We start from the raw sequence: 20,705 nt of genomic DNA, 5'->3' as shown, positions 1-20,705 counted from the left end.
AGAAAATAAGGAAGGAGGGCGCGCCATAGGGCAGGCGCCCAAGGGGGCCTACGACCACCCTTGGGGCGCACCCTGGCTGCCTCCCCTCCCCCCCACCTATATATACATAAGAGGGAGGGGCGCCACACACCCCACGACAATCCCCAAGCCGTGTGCGGCGCCCCTCTCCCCAGTTTCATCCTCCGTCAAGTTTTTCCGCGATGCACGGCGAAGCCCTGCGGGAACAAGTTCATCACCACCATCATCACGCTGTTGTGCTGGCGGAACTCATCTACTACTTCGCCTCTCTTGCTGGATCAAGAAGGCGAGGACGTCATCGAGCTGAACGGGTGTTGAACGCGGAGGTGTAGTACGTTCGATACTTGATCGCTTGGATCATGAAGGTGTACGACTACAACAACCGCGTTGATAAACGCTTCCACTTAATGGTCTAGGAGGGTACATTGACATACTCTCCCCTCTCGTAACTATGCATCTCCATGGATAGACCTTGCGTGTGCATAAAGTTTTTGTTTTGTTTTCAATGCAACATTCCCCAACAAGTATTGTAGTCACTTCTTACCGTACGGTGGGCTTTGGGGTTGCTCAAACATCACTTGTAACACAGTGATCATAATGACACTTACATGTTCATCAGAAAGTTTGACAAGGGACTACATAGCTCGAGAGTGGGATTTGCTCCTCCGATGATGGAGAGATATTCTTAGGGCACTTTCGGTGTGACGACGGCACCTGTCATTGTCTAGCCAGACTACGTCATGGGGATGCCAGAACACGACAACAAGAAAAAGGAACAAAACTGGTAACGAGGATTTCGGTATAGCGCCGCTAGGTGTCGTGGCATGTCACCACCTGGGTGGGTCCCTCTTGTCGGATTGAGTGTCAATCCGTGTTCAATTCGTGATTGGTGTTTTTGGCAAAAACCTTGAAAATTTCTGGCAGTTTTCTGTCCTCAAAACGTAAAGTGGCATCATTTGGTGAATTTGACTCGAAAATTGTGGTTTTATGAACAACTCATACATGCACAATATCTTCCGTGCATGGTAAAAAATCCACTCCCTATAGTACCGAGGATACGGCGCATATAGCTACCGAGAAGCAGAGTCACGATACAGTCTCCTCCTACGCCCACATGCATACCATGCATTCTAACACAACACTGTTATGAAATCAAGTAAAAAAACACTGTTTATGAAACCCAAACAAAGAACTAACTAACATGGAGCCAGTTCCAGTGACGGCATGGTAGCAGAGTAACTCTTCATGATGTTCTCGAGCCTTACAACCACGTCTGTCATGCTTGGCCTCTGGTCAGGTGATTCGCTCGAACACATCAGACCCAGGTCGAATATTGGCACAAGCCAGTCGCTGCTCGTGCACGCCAATGAACTGCTGCTCTGGTGATTTAAGCAGAAAATTCTTTCCTCAGCTTGAGCTATCTTAACGTCCAAAACGCTAGTAAGGTTTGCTGAAAACGCTTGCGAAACCCATTGCCTGATGCTCAATTCTCCCCCAAACATGGCATCTGTGGGTCTTTTCCCTGTGAAGACTTCGAGCAGCATTATTCCAAAGCTAAACACATCGCTCTTTCGTGATGCTTTCCCCATGAATGCATATTCTATTGAATAGAAGAACGAAAAGTATTTGTTATGACAGAAACTAACAATACATAACTTGCCAGACTAGGTGTTCAAGGAGTTATCGATGCAAGTACCTGGTGCCATGTATCCAATAGTCCCCGGCATACTCGCTGAAATCAAGGAGTTGTCGTCTCCAACAAGTAATCTTGCAATGCCGAAGTCCGCAACATGCGCCACCATCTCATCATCGAATAGCACATTTTTAGGTTTGAGGTCGCAGTGCAACACAACTTGATGGTGATGGTGGTGCAGATACTCCATGGCTTTCGATACACCAAGCATAATATCCAATCTCCTGATAAACCCTATCGATTCTCCATTTTCAGAGTGCAAATGTACATCCAAGTTACCTTTGGGCATGTACTGAAGTAGCACTGCTCTGAATTCAAAGTTGGAGCAAGTACTTAATATCTGTATCAAGTTGCGGTGCCTAGCCATCCTTAGCACTTGACATTCTGCATCAAAGCTCCTCACAGCCTGCTCGACATGCATGTTGAGCACTTTTATCGCAACCTCCAAACCATCTTGTAATTTGCCCCTGAAAACTTTTCCAAAGCTTCCAACTCCAAGTAGGTTGTCCTCGCTGAAATTTTCAGTGGCACGAGCAATCTCGAGATAGGAAACTTGTCTATGACTGATAATATTATCCATGCCAATGGAAGTCGTAACTTGTAGCTGCTTTTTATTTTTCTTCGTGACCATTAGGTAAATGAGAATTGCTATAGCTCCTACAGTTACCAAGATAACTGGTAGAACAATCCTTAGCAAGTGTCTCTTGGTTTTGTAGGAAGTGTCTAGGCAAGGAAAAAATCCTAGACGTGAGGCATCACACAGCCCAGCATTTCCCATCAACGATAATTGTGCACTGGTGTTAAAGAAAATACCACCACTTGGTATCTCACCTCGGAACTCATTGAAAGAAAGGTTCAAGCTAGTCAGTAAAGTAAAGTTGGCTAAATATTTTGGAATGGTACCAGAAAGGTTGTTACAAGATAGGTCCAACTGCGTTAGGACGATTAACTCCTTGAACGAGCCATCGATGGAACCTGTGAGTGTGTTGTGTGATAGGTTCAGGAAGCTTAATAGTCCAAGATTCCCGTATGAAGTTGGAATACTACCAACCAAGCTGTTGGCTGATATATCTAGCATGTATATTTTCTTCATGGAATCAAGATTAGAGGGCAGTGCACTTGTAAAGGAGTTGTGAGATAGATCTAACACACGAAGGTTACTAAGATGAAACAATCTTTCAGGTATCGCTGACGAGAGATGATTATCTGCAAGCGACATATATTCTAGGTTACTTAGGTTACCGATGCCATCCGGAAGGGCGCCAGATAATTTATTGCCCTGGAGGGATAGCCTGTGCAATCTTGTCAAGGCACCAATCTTTAACGGGATTGGGCCAAACAGCTTGTTACTAGAAAGGTTTAGCTGCTCAAGATTCTCCAATGATGCAATGTGTGCTGGGATTATGCCGCTTAATTGGTTGTCTGCAAAGGACATTACACTAAGACCACTTAGATTTGATAGTGTGGCTGGAAGACCCCCGGTTAAACGATTCCCGGCTGCATTGAGGTATGTCAATTGTCTGGAGAGGTTACCGATATATGCAGGAATGTTTCCAGTGAAGGAGCAATAAAACATGGCAAGCAATTGGAGTTGTCTACAGTTTGACATAGTGGCCAAGAACTCAAGGGTCCCATTGAGCTGATTCATTCCAATATGGAGACGGTTAAGGTACCTGAGGTTCCCAATAGTTTCGGGCAAAGATCCAGTTAATTGGTTCGAATCAACTAGCAGACTAGATAGTTGGGATAGGTTGCCAAAATTGGCTGGAAATGGACCTGTTAGTTTGTTTGATGTAAGACTTAAATGTGTGAGCTGACTCATTTCCCCTAGCTCGGCTGGAATATTTCCGCTTAGGTCGCAGAATGAGATGTCAAGAACACGGAGAAGAGTAAGATTTCTGAGCACACCTGGAATTGACCCGCTAACATCGTCGTTGCCACCTATAGTAAGAAAAGTGAGTCGTGATAGTTGAGCGAGCCATTCTGGGAGATTGCCCACAAAGGAGTTTCCTGCTAGAGAAAGTTGCACTAGTAGCTTGCAGGATACAAGGGTTGAGGGAAATTGACCTGTGAAACTGTTGAGACCAATGAAGAAGACTGTTAACATGGGCAAGTTAAAGCTTTCATTGGTAGGGATTGTTCCTGTGAAGTGGTTAGATGAGAGGACAAGAGTGTCAAGCCTAGACTTGTTGAATATGGTTAGAGGTACTAGTCCGGACAGCTGGTTATATTCAAAGTTGACCCATTCAAGCATGGCACATGTGGCAATACCATGTGGTATTGACCCAGATAGACTGTTGTTTTGGAAGTCAAGATGAGTTAGTAAAGGCGTGTTGTTGAAGAGTTGGTCTGGTATGAGGCCACTTAACCGGTTCACCCCGAGATGTATCCTCCTCAGGCTGTTCATGTTCTGGAGGAGTTGGTCCGGGATATGTCCGGAGAGACCATTTCGGCGTAGGGAAAGGCGTTGAAGCTTTGTGAGGTTTCCTAGGGTACTGGGGATGGTGCCCGAGAGGCGGTTAGAGCTAAGATCAAGATCGGTGAGGCGATGTAGTCGTCCTATATCGGATGGGATGGTGCCCATGATTTCTGTGTTTGAAAGAGTGAGGACGGCGAGGAAAGAGAGGTTACCGAGATGAGGAGCGATCTCTCCTTGGAGAGGAACGTCTGCCAGCACAAGAGCGGTGACGCGCTCCCGATGGCGGCGGCTGCAGGAGACGCCGACCCAAGAGCAGAAGGATGTGCCGGCTGTCCAGTTCCTAGACAGGAGGCCAAGCGGGTCGGAGAGCCCGGCCTTGAAGGCCACAAGAGCTGAGAGGTCGGAGTCGTCGTTGCTGGAAGCAGCGGCCACGCTCGTGATCACAAGAAGAGAGATGGAGAGTAGCATGATGGGAGAAGGTAACGGACGGGCCATGCTGCTAGGTGCTAGCTAGAGTGGTGCTCTGCTCACAGTCACAGAGGGGAGGACTAGTAATCTGGTACTACCATCCATAAGCTAGCTGCTCTCTACTTAAGTACCCCAGCTTCATAGACTTGATGACAACAACCCGTTCCAGACATGGCGCCGGGTCTTCCCCGTTACGCACGCTGCCTCCTCGAAATCTCCTAAGACGCGTTCCGGCCGGCCGGCCCAAATTTGAGCCGGTCGCTCCTCGTACTTCCGATGCAACTTTTTTGTAACCTTCCCATTAATTAGCTTTGTCCCAAAACGTCAAACCTACAGGGAAAACTTGATAGAAATCAGGGGCACTCTTGGAATTTTCCTCTTTGCCGAATGCATTATGTCAGTCACTCGGCAATAATATCTTTGCCCAAGTACCTAACTCGGCAAAAACGCGAAACGCGGCAAACAGACACTTTGCCGAGCGTCGTGGATAAAACACTCGGTAAAACAACAAAACACGGCAAACAGGGCTTTGCCGAGTGTGCCTATCCCAAAAAGGGGGTCTTTACCGAGTGTCACACTCGGCAAAACGGGGTCTTCACTGTTAGACTATGTATAGCTTCTGTACCTATGTACGTATTGTAACAGAACCATTATATATAATGAGATAAGCCACCCCTAGAGGGTTGTGCTGGTTCCCAAAACTTATTGTCTTACATGGTATCACGCTAGGTTACGATCGCTTCCGCTTCTAAACACTAATACCGGCACCGCCGCCGCAGCCGCCGCCGCCGCGCCACCGATCGCGCCGCCGCCATGTCGAGCGCCGCCACCACCGGTTCCACTGCTGCGGGCTTCCTCCTGGCCTCTCTTGCGGCTCTGCTCAACCTCCCGCTCGATGCCGTCTCCGTTCCCGCTCCGATCGGGACAAGGAGCATCGGCTCCGTCTTCTCCACGCCGCCGGCGCCCTCGCTCGGGCGTGATCTCGTGGTCCACACCGCGGCGCCGCCGTCCGCTGCGGACTCCGCAGGCGTCATCCCGCCGCTCCTGCCGCAAGCGGATCACACCGCCCCGCTGGCGGGGTTGGCGGCGTCCGCCCCGGCTGCGGGCCTTGCGGCGTCCGCACCGGCCGTGAGCTTTGCGGCGCCCGCCCTGGCTGCGGTCCCGCCTCCTCCCGCATCGGCTTCGGTGCCTCCGGCTGCCTCCATGGTGTTTGCACCCCAGGCAGCCTCCTCGATGGGATCGTCTTCGCCGCCGCCGTTTCACTTCGGTCATCTCATCACCATCAAGCTCTCCGCCGACAACTACATCTTCTGGCGTGCGCAGGTTCTCCCGCTCTTGGGGAGTCACTACCTGCTAGGCTACGTCGACGGATCGCTTCCCTGCCCACCCGCGCTGGTAGACAGCGTGCACGGTCCGGTCTACAATCCGGCCCATCGCGTCTGGACGGGGCAGGACCAGGCGAACCTCTCCTCCATCCAGGGGTCGCTCTCGCCGGCAGTTGCCGGCCTTGTTGTCTTCGCGAAGACGTCTCATGAGGCCTGGACCATCCTTGAGCGCACCTTTGCAGCGCAGTCCCAGGCTCGTGTCTCTGCACTCCGTCGTCAGCTTGGAGAGTGCCAGAAGCTTGACTCCACTGCCACTGAGTTCTACAACAAGGTCAAGGGCCTCGCCGACACATTGGCCTCCATTGGACAGCCCCTAACCGACTCCGAGTTCAACTCGTTTATTGTCAATGATCTTGATGAGGAGTATGATGCCTTAGTCGAGATCATCAACGAGCGGGGCAACTCGACACCCATGCTGGCACACGAGGTTTTCTCTCGGCTCCTTCTCACTGAGCAACGGGTCGAGACTCGCCGCACCAGGGGCACTGGCTCCCTCTCGGCCAACGCCGCCACCAAGGGTGGCCGCTCTTCTTCATCACCCCGGTCTCCCTTGGGGCTGCCACCGTCGCCCGCCTCGGCCCCCCCACCTACTGCGACCTTACTGGGGGCTAGTGGTCCACGTGTGTGCCAGCTTTGTGGCCGCGATGGGCACTGGGCCTCCAAGTGTCATAAGCGCTTCCAGCGAAGCTTCCTTGGTCTTGGCAATGACGGCAAAGATACACGCAATAATGCCCGTCAGGTCGCCATGGCTGATCGTCCCTCGCCGCAGAAGCAACAGGGACACACTCAGTCCTACTCCATCGATCCACACTGGTACATGGACTCTGGGGCGACAGAGCATCTGACCAGCGAGATGGGGAAGCTTCACACTCGTGAACCCTATCATGGCTCCGACAAGATCCACACCGCCAATGGAGCAGGTATGCACATCTCTCATATTGGTCAAGCATCTCTTCTCACTAGACATGCCAATAGGAGTCTTCAGCTTCGCAATGTTCTTCGAGTTCCATCTGTGACCCGTAATCTTCTTTCAGTTCCTAAACTCACACGTGATAATAATGTGCTTTGTGAATTTCACCCTTTTGATCTTTTTATTAAGGATCGGGGCACGAGGGACATTCTTCTTAGTGGGCGGTTGTGCCAGGGCCTCTACCGTCTGGAGCATCCTGGTGTCGCTCGTGTTTTCAGTGGAGTTCGGGTCTCTCCGTTACAGTGGCATGCTCGTCTTGGTCACCCGGCCACACCTATTGTCCGTCATATTTTGCGTCGTCATGAGCTTCCTAGTTTGTCTAGTCATAAAGATGTAGCAGTGTGTGATGCTTGTCAGCAGGGGAAGAGTCATCAACTTCCTTTTTCGGAGTCCAGTCGTGAGGTGAAACATCCTTTAGAACTTGTGTTTTCAGATGTATGGGGTCCTGCTCAGACTTCTGTCAGTGGTCATAATTACTATATCAGTTTCGTTGATGCTTATAGTCGCTTTACCTGGCTTTACCTTATTAAACGCAAATCTGATGTGTTTGATATTTTTGTTCAGTTTCAAAAACATGTTGAACGTCTTCTCAAGCACAAAATTGTTCATGTCCAGTCAGACTGGGGGGGCGAGTATCGCAACCTCAACTCTTTCTTTCAGTCGCTTGGGATAGCTCATCGTTTAGCATGTCCACATACACATCAGCAGAATGGTTCAGTCGAACATAAGCATCGTCATATTGTTGAAGCTGGTCTTACTCTTTTGGCCCATGCATCTGTTCCGTTTCGGTTTTGGAGTGATGCTTTCACCACTGCATGCTTTCTCATCAACCGTACTCCTACTCGTGTTTTAAACATGAAGACTCCCATTGAGGTTCTCCTTAATGAACAACCTGATTATACCTTTCTCAAGGTATTTGGGTGTGCTTGCTGGCCGCATCTTCGTCCATATAACAAGCGCAAGCTTGAGTTTCGTTCTAAGAAGTGTGTTTTTCTTGGCTATAGCTCTCTTCATAAAGGTTACAAATGTCTTCATGTTCCCACTAATCGTGTCTATATATCTCGGGACGTCGTGTTTGATGAGCATGTTTTTCCCTTTGCCAACCTTCCTGTGTCCACTGTCGAACCACCATCCCTGCATTCATCCTCTGTTGCTTCTGACCAATTTGATGATGTTGCATACTCTCCTTTGTTGTTACCTAACCATGGTGCAGGAACCGGACGTGGAGCTCGTTTGGAGCTGTTGGAGGATTCACCATCATCATCGTCGTCTTCTGGTGGGCACGTCGATCGCCCTATGTTGCATGTCATCGATTCGCGTGCCCATGCATGGTCACCCGACGAGCCCGTCGCGCCGAGCATCTCCACTGCTCGGTCCGTTTCGCCAGCGGCCGCCGAGTCGCCCGCGGCTCGGCCTGTCACGCCGTCTTCGCCTGCGGCTCGGCCCGTCACGCCGTCTTCGCCCGCGGCTCGGGTCCTCACGTCGCCTTCATCAGCGGATCGGCCCGCGACACCGGCCGCGCCACGGCCCACTATGCCGAGCTCGCCATCGGCCCGGTCTGTGATGCCGGAGTCGCCAGCTGCTTCGTCTGCTCTGCCGGTTTCGCCGGTGGGTCGGCCTTCTTCGCCAACCGAGTCCGAGGCTACCGTGACTGGCTCCTCGTCACCGGCTGACTCGTCAATGTCGCCGTCCTCCAGCCCGTTGCAGGCTGCTCCGTCGACCTCGGTGGTTCCTGTGTCCCGACCACATACACGCAGTCGCAGTGGCATTTTCAAACCTAAGGAACGTAAGGATGGTACGGTTGCTTGGTTGGCTGCTTGTTTGGCTGCTGCTGTTGCGGATCCATCTTCTGAGCCTCGCTCATATCAGGCTGCCCTGCGCATTCCACATTGGCGAGAGGCTATGGAGCAGGAGTTTCATGCTCTCCTTCGTAACAAGACATGGACTCTCGTTCCTCCACCACCACGGGTAAATATTATTGACTCAAAATGGGTATTCAAAGTGAAGAAGCATTCGGATGGATCTATTGAGCGTTACAAAGCGCGACTTGTTGCTCGCGGTTTTCGGCAGCGCCATGGTCTTGACTATGAGGACACCTTCAGTCCTGTCGTCAAGCCTACCACTATTCGGCTTCTTCTCTCCATTGCTGTTTCTCGTGGTTGGTCACTTCGTCAACTTGATGTGCAGAATGCTTTTCTACATGGTTTTTTGGAGGAAGAGGTTTATATGAAACAGCCGCCTGGTTTCTCTGATCCTGATCGTCCTGACTATATCTGTCGTCTCTCCAAAGCACTATATGGTTTGAAGCAAGCTCCTCGTGCCTGGCATGCCCGCCTTGCCTCTGCCCTTCGTGCTCATGGGTTTGTGCCGTCCACTGTTGACACTTCATTATTTCTTCTACAGAAGCCAGAAGTCACTATGTATCTTTTGGTATATGTCGATGATATTATCCTTGTCAGCTCTTCTCAGTATGCTGCTGATGCTCTTGTCTGCTCTCTTGGTGCTGATTTTGCGGTCAAAGATCTTGGGAAGCTTCACTACTTTCTTGGAGTTGAGGTCACTTCTCGTGCTACTGGTCTTGTCCTTACGCAGAAGAAGTACTCCTTGGAGTTGTTACAAAGAGCGGGCATGCTGAAGTGCAAACCGACCACCACACCCATGTCGTCTACTGACAAGATAACAGCTGTTGATGGTGAGCTTTTGTCTCCTGCGGATGCCACAGAGTACAGGAGCATTGTTGGTGGACTTCAGTACTTGACGATCACGAGACCAGATATCTCTTATGCTGTTAACAGGGTTTGTCAGTATCTTCAGGCTCCCAGCGATACTCATTGGGCTGCTGTTAAACGCATTCTTCGTTATGTTCAGTTCACCCTGACATTTGGTATGCATATTCGGCCGACTTCCTTTCGGGTCCTTTCGGCCTTCTCTGATGCAGATTGGGCTGGTAGCCCAGATGACAGGCGATCCACAGGGGGTTATGCAGTATTCTTTGGCCCTAATTTGATCGCCTGGAGTGCTCGGAAACAGGCTACTGTGTCACGTAGCAGTACTGAAGCTGAGTACAAGGCTGTGGCTAATGCTACTGCAGAGATTATTTGGGTGCAGTCTTTGCTTCAGGAGTTGGGTTTGTCTCAACCACAGCCTCCTATTCTTTGGTGTGATAACATCGGTGCTACATACCTTTCTGCAAATCCAGTATTTCATGCCCGAACGAAACACATTGAAGTTGACTATCACTTTGTACGGGAACGTGTATCACAGAAGCAACTCCAGATCAAGTTTATCTCATCTAAGGATCAACTTGCAGACATCTTCACTAAGCCTTTACCACTGCCACAGTTTGAGGCTGGTAGGCGCAATCTTACCCTTCTCAGTTCTTTAGAAAGTGGCTAAGATTGAGGGAGGGTGTTAGACTATGTATAGCTTCTGTACCTATGTACGTATTGTAACAGAACCATTATATATAATGAGATAAGCCACCCCTAGAGGGTTGTGCTGGTTCCCAAAACTTATTGTCTTACATTCACTGAGCTGCATAGTTTTGGCTGTACAGATTGCATACGACCTTGGATGAAGATGGTCCAAATATCAAAGTTGTTCATTTGGACGGGACAGACAATTTTCATGTTGAAAACTTTTCCATTTTAGGCCATATTAATTACACTTTTTGGTATGCTAAATATAAATATAGTCTCAAATGACCAAGGTGATGACCATATTCATTGCATAGTTTATTATAAGGGAAAAGTATATTTTTCGTCCCTCAACACTTTTGAAAGTGGAGAAATGATCCTTAACTTCAAAACCAGCAAAACTTCGTCCCTCTACTTTTAAAACCGAATAAGTTTAGTCCTTCATGCTATTTTAGGTGGTTTTCTTTCGACTTGGTGTGGTATTATGATATTACGCTACAGAAAAAAAATTGTTAGAGCCAGGGAAGGTTGCGCGCTGCCGGCCCCCATCGCGCTCCCGGTCGCCACTTACGCCGCCTCCTCATGAGCGCACAAGCAGAGCAGCAGCAGTGTGCGTCCTTCCGTGCCGGCTGCGACATATGCCTGTCTGACTGTGCCGATGGCGAGATCGTCCGTGTGCTAGCCTGCTAGCTCAACGGCGGCAACGCGACTTTTCGGCGAGAGTGAGCTTGCAGCGCTGGCTTGATGTGGTCCGCTCGTAGTTGATACTATTACATGTCGATGCATGTACGTAGCAAAAGCAAAGTAGACAACTAGCTTACGTATGCACGTTAATTGATCTAAGCTGGTTCCTCTCGGGACAAAAGCACCAGCCAGTGTTAGCTCTCAACTCACACTGATGCATGTCAAGCAAACAACTTGACGCGCGGCTGGACACTTGCAGCGACATGCATGCAGCTGCCGGACTCGACGCGCACGGTCTCCACACAAAATACTGAGCTCGTGCCCTGCTAACTGAATGGGAAGAAAACAGGAAAAAATCAACCGACTAACTAATGATTCAACAGCCAGAAGCGCTTCAGGAAGAGCTTGCTTTATACACGAGCGAGCTAGTACGAGGCTAGCTTTGTACAGGAGAATGACCGTCAGTTGGGCGCTACCTCGGCCGGGAGGGATGGCGTCATGGCGGACAGCCACCGCGCAGAATCAAAACCACTGCACGTTGGGTAGAAAACCACCCGAAGCTATGAGGGACTAAATTTATCCGGTTTTAAAAGTTGAGGGACTAAACTTATCTGGTTTTGAATGTTGAGGGACTAAGATTTGCTGGTTTTGCAGTCGAAGGACCATTTGTATACTATCAAAAAAGTTGAGGGATGAAAAATATACTTATCCCTTATTATAAATTAGACATATAGGTGCATCTTGACATTACAAACAATGTTGTCAAGTATAGTTTCCTACTTTTTTCTACAAAGAAATCAATTTTCATTTTCGAAGTGTCAAAACTGGGTGTTTTTTTGTGAAGCAACTACAAAAATCAGGGTGCAAAATGGCACCACTCAAATTAGCACAGTAAGTAGACCATATTTTATGCACAATTCCCAAGTTTCATGGATTTTCTAGTTTTCTAGCTACTTTCGCACATTTAAATAACTTTATGTCAATTTCTCAAAAGTAATTCAATATTGAACTGCAAGTGTGTAATAGCTCAATCATAAAAAATAACAAAATAAATATTTTTAGATACACAAATAGTCATTATATGGGAGAACCACTTAGAGTTTTGTCAATGTTGGGGATATCGCTTATCGGGAACTTATCGGTCGACCCATGATAAGGGGTAAATCGGCCAGTTTATCGGCACATCGGCCGATTTATCGCCATATCGGCTGATTTATCGGTCGATTTATCATATCGGTCAGACATAGGTAAGCGATAAATCGGCCGATTTATCAGAAGATATCTTGAACAGTGGTTTTGTGAGATTCAATCCCTTGTGATGAATAGCCATGTTGACCATTTTGACCCCATTTTGAAAAAAATGAAACAAAAAGAATACAAGTTTAAAAAATGCAATTCTTTTGCATGGAGTCCTTTTATGTGTACTAGTTTTTTTCTTTGAGCAAAACACAGTGGGGAAGATCCCCACTGTAACTCTGATTTTCATTAACGATGATATGTTACAACCACTGTACAATGATTACAAGGTTACAAAGAGAATAAACTACAAGTAGTCCAACCAACTCAGCATGCCTTCTTTCAAACTAGGCTTGGCTTTTTTGATAATCATACTGAAATGTTCCTTGAAAGTGTTGATGCAATATGCCATGTTTCTTTCCTTGTGATCAAAAATGATATTGTTTCTATGTTTCCACAGACTCCAACATCCAGCAACGAGTCATTCTTTGAAACATGATGTGTTGTTCTGCCTTCTAGCATCCATTAGCATCTCCAATAAGTCATAATCTGTGTTTCATTGGAAGCCAATATTCATCCAGAAATTCTGACTAAAATCACAGCTGAAAAAAGAGGTGCATTAGATGTTCATTTGGCTCATAATATGTTGTTCTGCCTTTTATGTGTACTAGTTGCGAGGAAAACAAACAGCTTTTGTGCTTTGAAACTGGATATGATGAAGGCTTATGACAGAGTGGAGTGGGATTACCTGAGAGTGATCATGACCAAACTCGGATTTGAACATTGCTACGTCTTGAGATTGCGTTGGTTTTCCTCGAAGAGGAGAGGGTGATGCAGCAAAGTGTAGCGTAAGTATTTCCCTCGGTTTTGAGAACCAAGGTATCAATCCAGTAGGAGGCTCCTCAAAAGTCCCACGCACCTACACAAACAAACTGAGAACTCGCAACCAACGCAATAAAGGGGTTGTCAATCCCTTCACGACCACTTGCGAAAATGAGATCTAATAAAGATAGTATGATAAGATAAATATATTTTTGGTATTTTATAAGATAGATGCAAATAAAGTAGATTGAAAGCAAATATGATAAGAGATAGACCCGGGGGCCATAGGTTTCACTAGAGGCTTCTCTCAAGATAGCATAAGTATTACGGTGGGTGAACAAATTACTGTCGAGCAATTGATAGAAAAGCGCATAGTTATGAGATTATCTAGGCATGATCATGTATATAGGCATCACGTCCATAACAAGTAGACCGACTCCTGCCTGCATCTACTACTATTACTCCACACATCGACTGACTCCTGCCTGCATCTAGAGTATTAAGTTCATAAGAACAGAGTAACGCATTAAGCAAGATGACATGATGCAGAGGGATAAACATATACAATATGATATAAATCTCATCTTGTTATCCTCGATGGCAATAATATAATACGTGTCTTGCAACCCTTTCTGTCACTGGGTAAGAACACCACAAGATTGAACCCAAAGCTAAGCACTTCTCCCATGGCAAGAAACACCAATCTAGTAGGCCAAACCAAATTGATAATTCGAAAAGACTTGCAAAGATAACTCAATCATACATAAAAGAATTCAGAGAAGATTCAAATATTATTCATAGATAAACTTGATCATAAACCCACAATTCATCGGATCTCGGCAAACAAACCGCAAAAAGAGTTTACATCGAATAGATCTCCACAAGAGAGGGGGAGAACATTGTATTGAGATCCAAAAGGAGAGAAGAAGCCATCTAGCTAATAATTATGGACCCGTAGGTCTTTGGTAAACTACTCACAACTCATCGGAGGGGCAAGGATGTTGATGTAGAGGCCCTCCATGGTTGATTCCCCCTCCAGCAGAGTGCCGGCGAAGGCTCCAAGATGGGATCTCGCAGATACAGAAGGTTACGGCGGTGGAAATTGTGTTTCGTGGTGCTCCTGGATGTTTTCGGGGTACGTAGGTATATATAGGAGGAAGAAGTACGAGAGGCCCACGAGACAGGGGGGCGCCCCCTGTAGGGCGCGCCCTCCTATCTCGTGGGGCCCTCGGAGGCTTCTTGACTTGCACTCCAAGCTCTCCGGATCACGTTTGTTCCAAAAATCACGCTCCCGAAGGTTTCATTCCGTTTGGACTCCGTTTGATATTCCTTTTCTTCGAAATACTGAAATAGGCAAAAAAAACAGCAATATGGGATGGGCCTCCGGTTAGTAGGTTAGTCCCAAAAATGATATAAATGTCTAAAATAAAGCCCATAAACATCCAAAAGGGGTAATATAATAGTATGGAACAATCAAAAATTATAGATACGTTGGAGACGTATCAATCATCATTGGATAAATGTTGTTATGGGTATGGTCTCTTCAGTCTCTTTCTTTGTGTGTTTCAATGGTGAAAAGCTTGAATCGTTTAAACCAACAAGAGGTATCCGGCAGGGAGACCCAATTTTCCCCTACTTATTCTTGATTGCAGCAGAGGGCCTTTCGTGCCTCCTTAAATCAAGTTTTGAATCGTCAATATCAGGTATCAAGGTGGCTCCCACAGCTCCAACCGTAAACCACCTTCTGTTTGCAGATGATAGCCTGCTGCTTTTTAAGGCGAGTGTGGAGGGATCAAATGTGGTGTCAAACCTACTTGATACATATTATCGTGCTTCGTGCCAGAGGATCAATAATGAGAAGTCATCAATTTTTTTCAGCAAGGGGTGCCTAACACAATTGAGAGAAAATATAAAACACACTCTGCATGTCCAAAATGAATCTTTGAGTGAGTGTTATCTGGGCATGCCGACTGACGTGGGTCATTCGAAGAATGGTACTTTCAAATACCTTAGAGACCGTGTTTGGGAAAAGTTTAAGGGATGGATGGCCAAGTTGCTTTCATCAGCTAGTAAAGAGGTTCTAATCAAGTCAGTAGCACAAGCGATTCCAGTCTATTCCATGGCATCTTTCCGACTGCCACGAGGTCTTTGTGAGAATATTAACTCCATCATCCGACATTTTTGGTGGGGTTCGAAACAGGGGAAGAGAAAGCCATGCTGGGTTGCATGGGACACTATAACTATGCCAAAACATTTGGGAGGATGGGGTTTCATGACATGGAGATCTTCAACCTTGCACTCCTGGCGAGACAAGCCTGGCGAACATTCACTGATGACACTTCTCTTAGTGCCAGAATTCTTAAGGCGGTCTACTTCCCAGACTGCTCCTTGCTTCAAGCGGGACTTGGCTCGCACCCCTCCCAAATTTGGCGGGCAGTTCTGGATGGCAGAGATGTTTTGGCACATGGTCTTGTTTGCAGAATAGGGGATGGAGAAACGACCAACATTTGGCGTGATAACTGGATTCATCGGGACAAATTCAAGTGTCCTGCCCCATCACTTGAACCAGACGCTCCAGTTAGAGTTGCAGAGCTCATTGATAATACAACGGCGAGCTGGAATGAGACTTTGGTCTGGTCTGTTTTCACTCCGGGAGATGCGGAGGCAATTCTGCGGATCCCGTTATGCACACGCGATGTCGATGATTTCTGGGCATGGAATGAAGAGCCCCGCGGAGGATTCAGTGTACGCTCGGCGTACAGGATGATATTGAGACTAAAACACGCCCATGATGCCCTGATCGATGTGGAAGGGAGTACCTCGTATGATCCCAACGAAAACAGCAAATGGTCTATGATATGGCACATGCAGGTTCCCTCAAAGCTGAAAGTATTTGTATGGCGTCTTGCCCGACGGTCGATGCCCACAGGCACTCTATTAAAGCACTGGCATATGGCTACGGAAGATACTTGCCCAATCTGCGGTGTAGTCGATACATGGAAACATGCGCTTATCTCTTGTCCGATGGCGGCAAGTGTATGGGCTCTGGCGCCTGAGGAGTTAGTATCACATATGATTGATCAAGGGGAAGATAATCCGAAGGAGTGGCTGTTTGCTATGAATGAAATCCTCCCAAGGAAGCTGTTTGATCACCTGGTCGTTACTTTATGGGCAATCTGGGGAGCCCGACGGAAGGCTGTCCACGAAAATATCTTCAAAGCACCAAACTCAGTTAATACCTTCATTACCAAATATCTGGTTGAGCTTCAAGTTGTCAATAACAGATCACCAAGGAACCAGGCGCCGGCGGTGGTACGCTCCTCGTCTTGGGTGCCACCTAGTACGCGCAATGCAAAACTAAATGTGGATGCTGCGGTGTCCAGTGCTGGTTTTGGGACTGTGGGTGCAATATGCAGAGATGACAGCGGCCTATTCTTGGGGGGCTTCGACTCTTTGTTTTAACCACATCATTGATCCGACTACTTTGGAAGCGTTGGCTATCGGAGAAGCCCTAGCATTGGCGGATGATCTGTACGAGAGGAGGATTGAAGTTGCATCAGACTGCAAAGTGGTGGTGCAAGATTTACAGCGGGATAACCCGGCTAGCTACGGTGCAATTGTACATGAAATAATAGACCACTCTGCGCTTTTTGATTTTTGCGGTTTTAGTCATGAATTTAGGAGCTCCAATCATGAAGCTCACAACTTAGCGAAGCATGCTTTTTCTCTCGGTGATGGCCGCCATGTGTGGTTAGGGCATCCCGGGAATTTATCATTCGTCCCTGTAAACATCGTGACAATTTAATAAAGCTTCGTGAGGTTGTCTAAAAAAACTAGTTGCGAGGAAAAATACCAAATTTTCAATATAATAAATTTGAAAAAAAAATCCTTCACAAAACTGGCTATCGTGTATAAACATTCATGGCTTTCAAGTCAAAGGACCAAGGTGATGGTCATATTCATTACATAGTTTATTGTAATGTCCCCAAATTAGACGGTTAGGTGCATCTTGACAACACAAACAATGTTGCCAAATAGATTTTCCTACTTTTTTGTACAAAAAAATTAGTTTTCATTTTCTAAGTGTCAAAAATGGGTGTGTGTTTTAAGCAAGTACAAAAATCAAGGTGCAAAATGGCGCCACTCCAATTATCACAGTAAGTAGACCATATTTTATGCACAAATCCCAAGTTTCATGGATTTTCTAGTTTTCTAGCTACTTTCACACATTTAAGTGACTTTATGTCAATTTCTCGAAAGTAATTCAAAATTGAACTGCAAGTGTGTGATAGCCCAGTAATAAAAATTAGCAAAAAATATTTTTGGGTACACAAGTAGTCATTATATGGGAGAACCACTTAGAGTTTTGAGAGATTCATCCCCTCGTGATGAATAGCCATGTTGACCATTTGGACCCTGTTTTAGACAAAATAAAAGAAAAGGAATACAAGTATAAAAAATGCAATCCTTTCGCATGGAGTCCTTTTATGTGTACTAATTGCGAGGAAAAATACCAAACTTTCAATATAACTAATTTGAAGAAAAAAAATCCTTCACAAAACGGGCTGTCGTGTATGAACTTTCATCATTTTCAAGTCAAATGACCAACGTGATGGCCATATCCACTGCATAATTTATTATAATATGACCAAATTAAACATACAAGTGCATATTGCCATTACAAACAATATTGTCAAATGGGTTTTCCAACTTTTCTGTAAAAGATTTTTTTTATTTCTTAAGTGTCAAAAATGTTTTTTTTTGAAGCAAGTACAAAAAACAATGTGCAAAATGGTACCACTCCAATCCTATATACTTAAGAAGTTCATCCCCACTACTTGATTTATCTCAACATGCAGCCCATCCACATCATCACACAAGCCACATCAGCGATCCTATTGCAATTAAGCATTTCTTTTTCACCGGTAACAGCCATGCATGTGCCCCCTCGGCAAACAAATGACAATTTTCTATTTAAGAAATCTGCCACCTCATTCAAATAGAAAACCAATAAAATAGAACGTGGGAGATGCACAGTCGTCCCAGAAACTGAATCGACCCGGCGTTTTCTCTTCATAACAAACGAGCCCATAACTAGAAGAGGGGCCTAGACCCAGAAGATGCATCTTCGGTCTTCCCACCCATTCTCTTAATTAATCCCATTGCAGCCATGGAAATGGATCGCCGGCGCGAGCGACCTCGACGCCAAGATGGGGCTGAATGCTACGCCACCGTGCCGCCCCTGGACAGAACCGCCGCACGCCTACACCGCGTTGTCCGCATCTGCATGGGCTTCACTCGACCGGCCATGTCCAACCGTCCGTATGGACTTCACCCGGCCGCGCTGCCCTCCACACCACTGTCCGCGCCGTCGCGGAACCAGCCAGGAACCATCGCACGCCTACAGCGCATCGTGGGAACCTGCATGGGATTCGCTCGACCGGCCACCTTCGACCGTACGGACTTTTTACCCTGGCCGTGCTGCCCTCCACACCGGAGTCTATGCAGCCGTGGAACCAGCCAGAGCTCTTGCCGCTGCCCCGTGGTAGAGCCCCTCAACCCTTCTGCCCTTTGCCCCGTCATAGAGCGCGGTGAGTTGGTCGGCGTGGCGTGAAGTAAGGATATATAATTTTTCTTATGTTGTGCCAACATCACTATAGCCGGAAGCTTGTGCGATTTCATTTCAATTGGCAAGGTGAACTCCTCTATCATTGGCTTCAGTGTTCCTGTTAGCATGGTAAATGGGATTCTTTCCCAATTATTGAAGGCCACCGTTATTACTGATATATATTTCACTTGACCGTGAATCATATTAGAATTGGATGATTTGCCCCACGGCATTTCACTCATATCTGTGCACTCGGTTTTGTTCAGAGATTTTTGATATGTATATACTCACAGGAGAAGCCCACCGGTCCATCTCTTTGTGTCTTTTACCTGTTGATCTTCCATTGTTGTGTTAATCAAAGCGGAGCATTACAGAGTTCTCTCCTAAAGGTACGGCATTCCAAATCATATTCTGGTTTCACATTAACAATATATGTTCATTCCCTATTGTTGTGACCTCCATGGTAACCATTGCGACCTAATTCTAGCATATAATCACCGGTTATCTTTGTTCTCTATTTTGCATCACTAGCTGGAAATAGTTCAATATGTCAATTCACTGACTGTTCATATGTAAATTTCTGTCTAATATATTCAATTTTCATTTTTTTTATCGGTGCAGACTCATGATATTCAATTTTTCTAACTGTGATCATCGATTTCCCAACGAGTAGTAACGTGGGTATTCTAACCTTCCTCTTTTCTAGATCTGACATTTCTAAGTAATGTTCCCTTTTTACTGTTGTCAAAGTGTTCTTAATGAAATCTTTAAAAAGCCACAACAACGAAGGCATTTTCCTTTGCCACAAGGCCAATGCCAATCAAGTTGTATTAACTCGACCATGTATGTTTTTATTTTTTACTCGTTCTCTTGATAATTTTGTGCCCTTTCACTGTTTTTAGGCGAGTGATCTTTCTGTGTCACTGCAGCATTTTACATTCATCTATGCTGAAAATAAATGTAGAGCGCAGTAGTGGGATGAATTCTTACCCCACTATGCTTGGTGATGCATATGTCCTTTTCCACCATGGTCTGATGTCATGTGATCCATCTTTTTGTAGGGAATAATAATCCATATATTGCTCTATGATATAATGGCGAGCTTTTTTGTTCTTAATTATGAGATTTATCCCCTAACATTTATTTTTGCTTATCCGACAGTGTGCTCCTGGTTCTATGGTGTGGCTTAGGCGTTGGTGGACATACTAAGAGGAATATAACCATGTAGCCAATTTGTATAGCTCAATTCCTTGCCATCTTCGATAAATTAGTGCTACCAAACTTTCATGATCAAGGATTATCAACAATTTGTTTATGTTCATGTTCCAACTTTTTGAGATCTAGATGGTCATGTTGAGAAATATACTTGTACCTTCTTGGGATAGATGATTTGCCTTGAAATATTAGGACTTTCTTTTGACTGCATGGAGAAGAGGGGCATCAAAATAATGGGAGAGATAAAGATTGTTAAGGAAGTTATATGTCGATAGGCTATTTGAGATGGAGATTGCCATTATGTGTGGTGTATTTGGAAAACATTCGAAAACATATAATGGCAACATCTTGATAATGTATTTTCAAACTTTGATTCTTCGGCTAACTTGAAACTTAATTACATGTTAACAAAGGGTACGCTAATCATGAAAATTGCCACTTCAGTATAATCATGAAATCACCAGTGTTACATTTTCCACCATACATTCCCGCAGCAACGCGCAGGGAATTGTCTAGTTTTCACAGTAAGTCGACCTTATATTATGCTTAATTCCCATGTTTCATGAATTTTTTAGATTTCTAGCTACTTTCACAATTTAAATGACTTTATGTTGATTTTTTTTAACCAGGTCTTGTCCGAGAGCAACACTCGGTAAAGCGTGTCTGCCTCTGATTGGTTGGAATTCAGTGTCACGGATCGATGACATGGCAAGCAGGCAGCCACACATCTCGTATCTCTCTCTCTCTCTCTCTCTCTCTCTCTCTCTCTCT

General features: G+C 46.2%; 1 protein-coding gene across 1 annotated transcript; it reads right to left on the bottom strand.

The window, feature by feature from the left end:
• Positions 1–1,166: 1,166 nt before the first annotated feature.
• Positions 1,167–4,625, bottom strand: LOC119306928 (LRR receptor-like serine/threonine-protein kinase EFR). The gene is made up of 2 exons (XM_037583010.1): positions 1,715–4,625; positions 1,167–1,618 (listed from the first exon to the last, which is right to left on the bottom strand). The coding sequence occupies exons 1-2, from the start codon at positions 4,623–4,625 to the stop codon at positions 1,215–1,217; spliced, it is 3,315 nt and encodes a 1,104-aa protein (XP_037438907.1). The 3' UTR covers positions 1,167–1,214.
• Positions 4,626–20,705: the final 16,080 nt, after the last annotated feature.

The sequence above is a fragment of the Triticum dicoccoides genome, chromosome 5B (genome assembly GCF_002162155.2).
Source record: "Triticum dicoccoides isolate Atlit2015 ecotype Zavitan chromosome 5B, WEW_v2.0, whole genome shotgun sequence".
NCBI classification, from domain to species: Eukaryota; Viridiplantae; Streptophyta; class Magnoliopsida; order Poales; family Poaceae; genus Triticum; species Triticum dicoccoides.
This window is presented reverse-complemented; position numbering and strand designations above follow the sequence as displayed.

Coding starts and splice junctions, on each gene's coding strand:
- LOC119306928 (XM_037583010.1), bottom strand. CDS start 4,625: ATGGCCCGTCCGTTACCTTCTCCCATCATGCTACTCTCCATCTCTCTT. Junction 1,619..1,714: donor TATTGGATACATGGCACCAG/GTACTTGCATCG, acceptor TCTATTCAATAG/AATATGCATTCATGGGGAAA.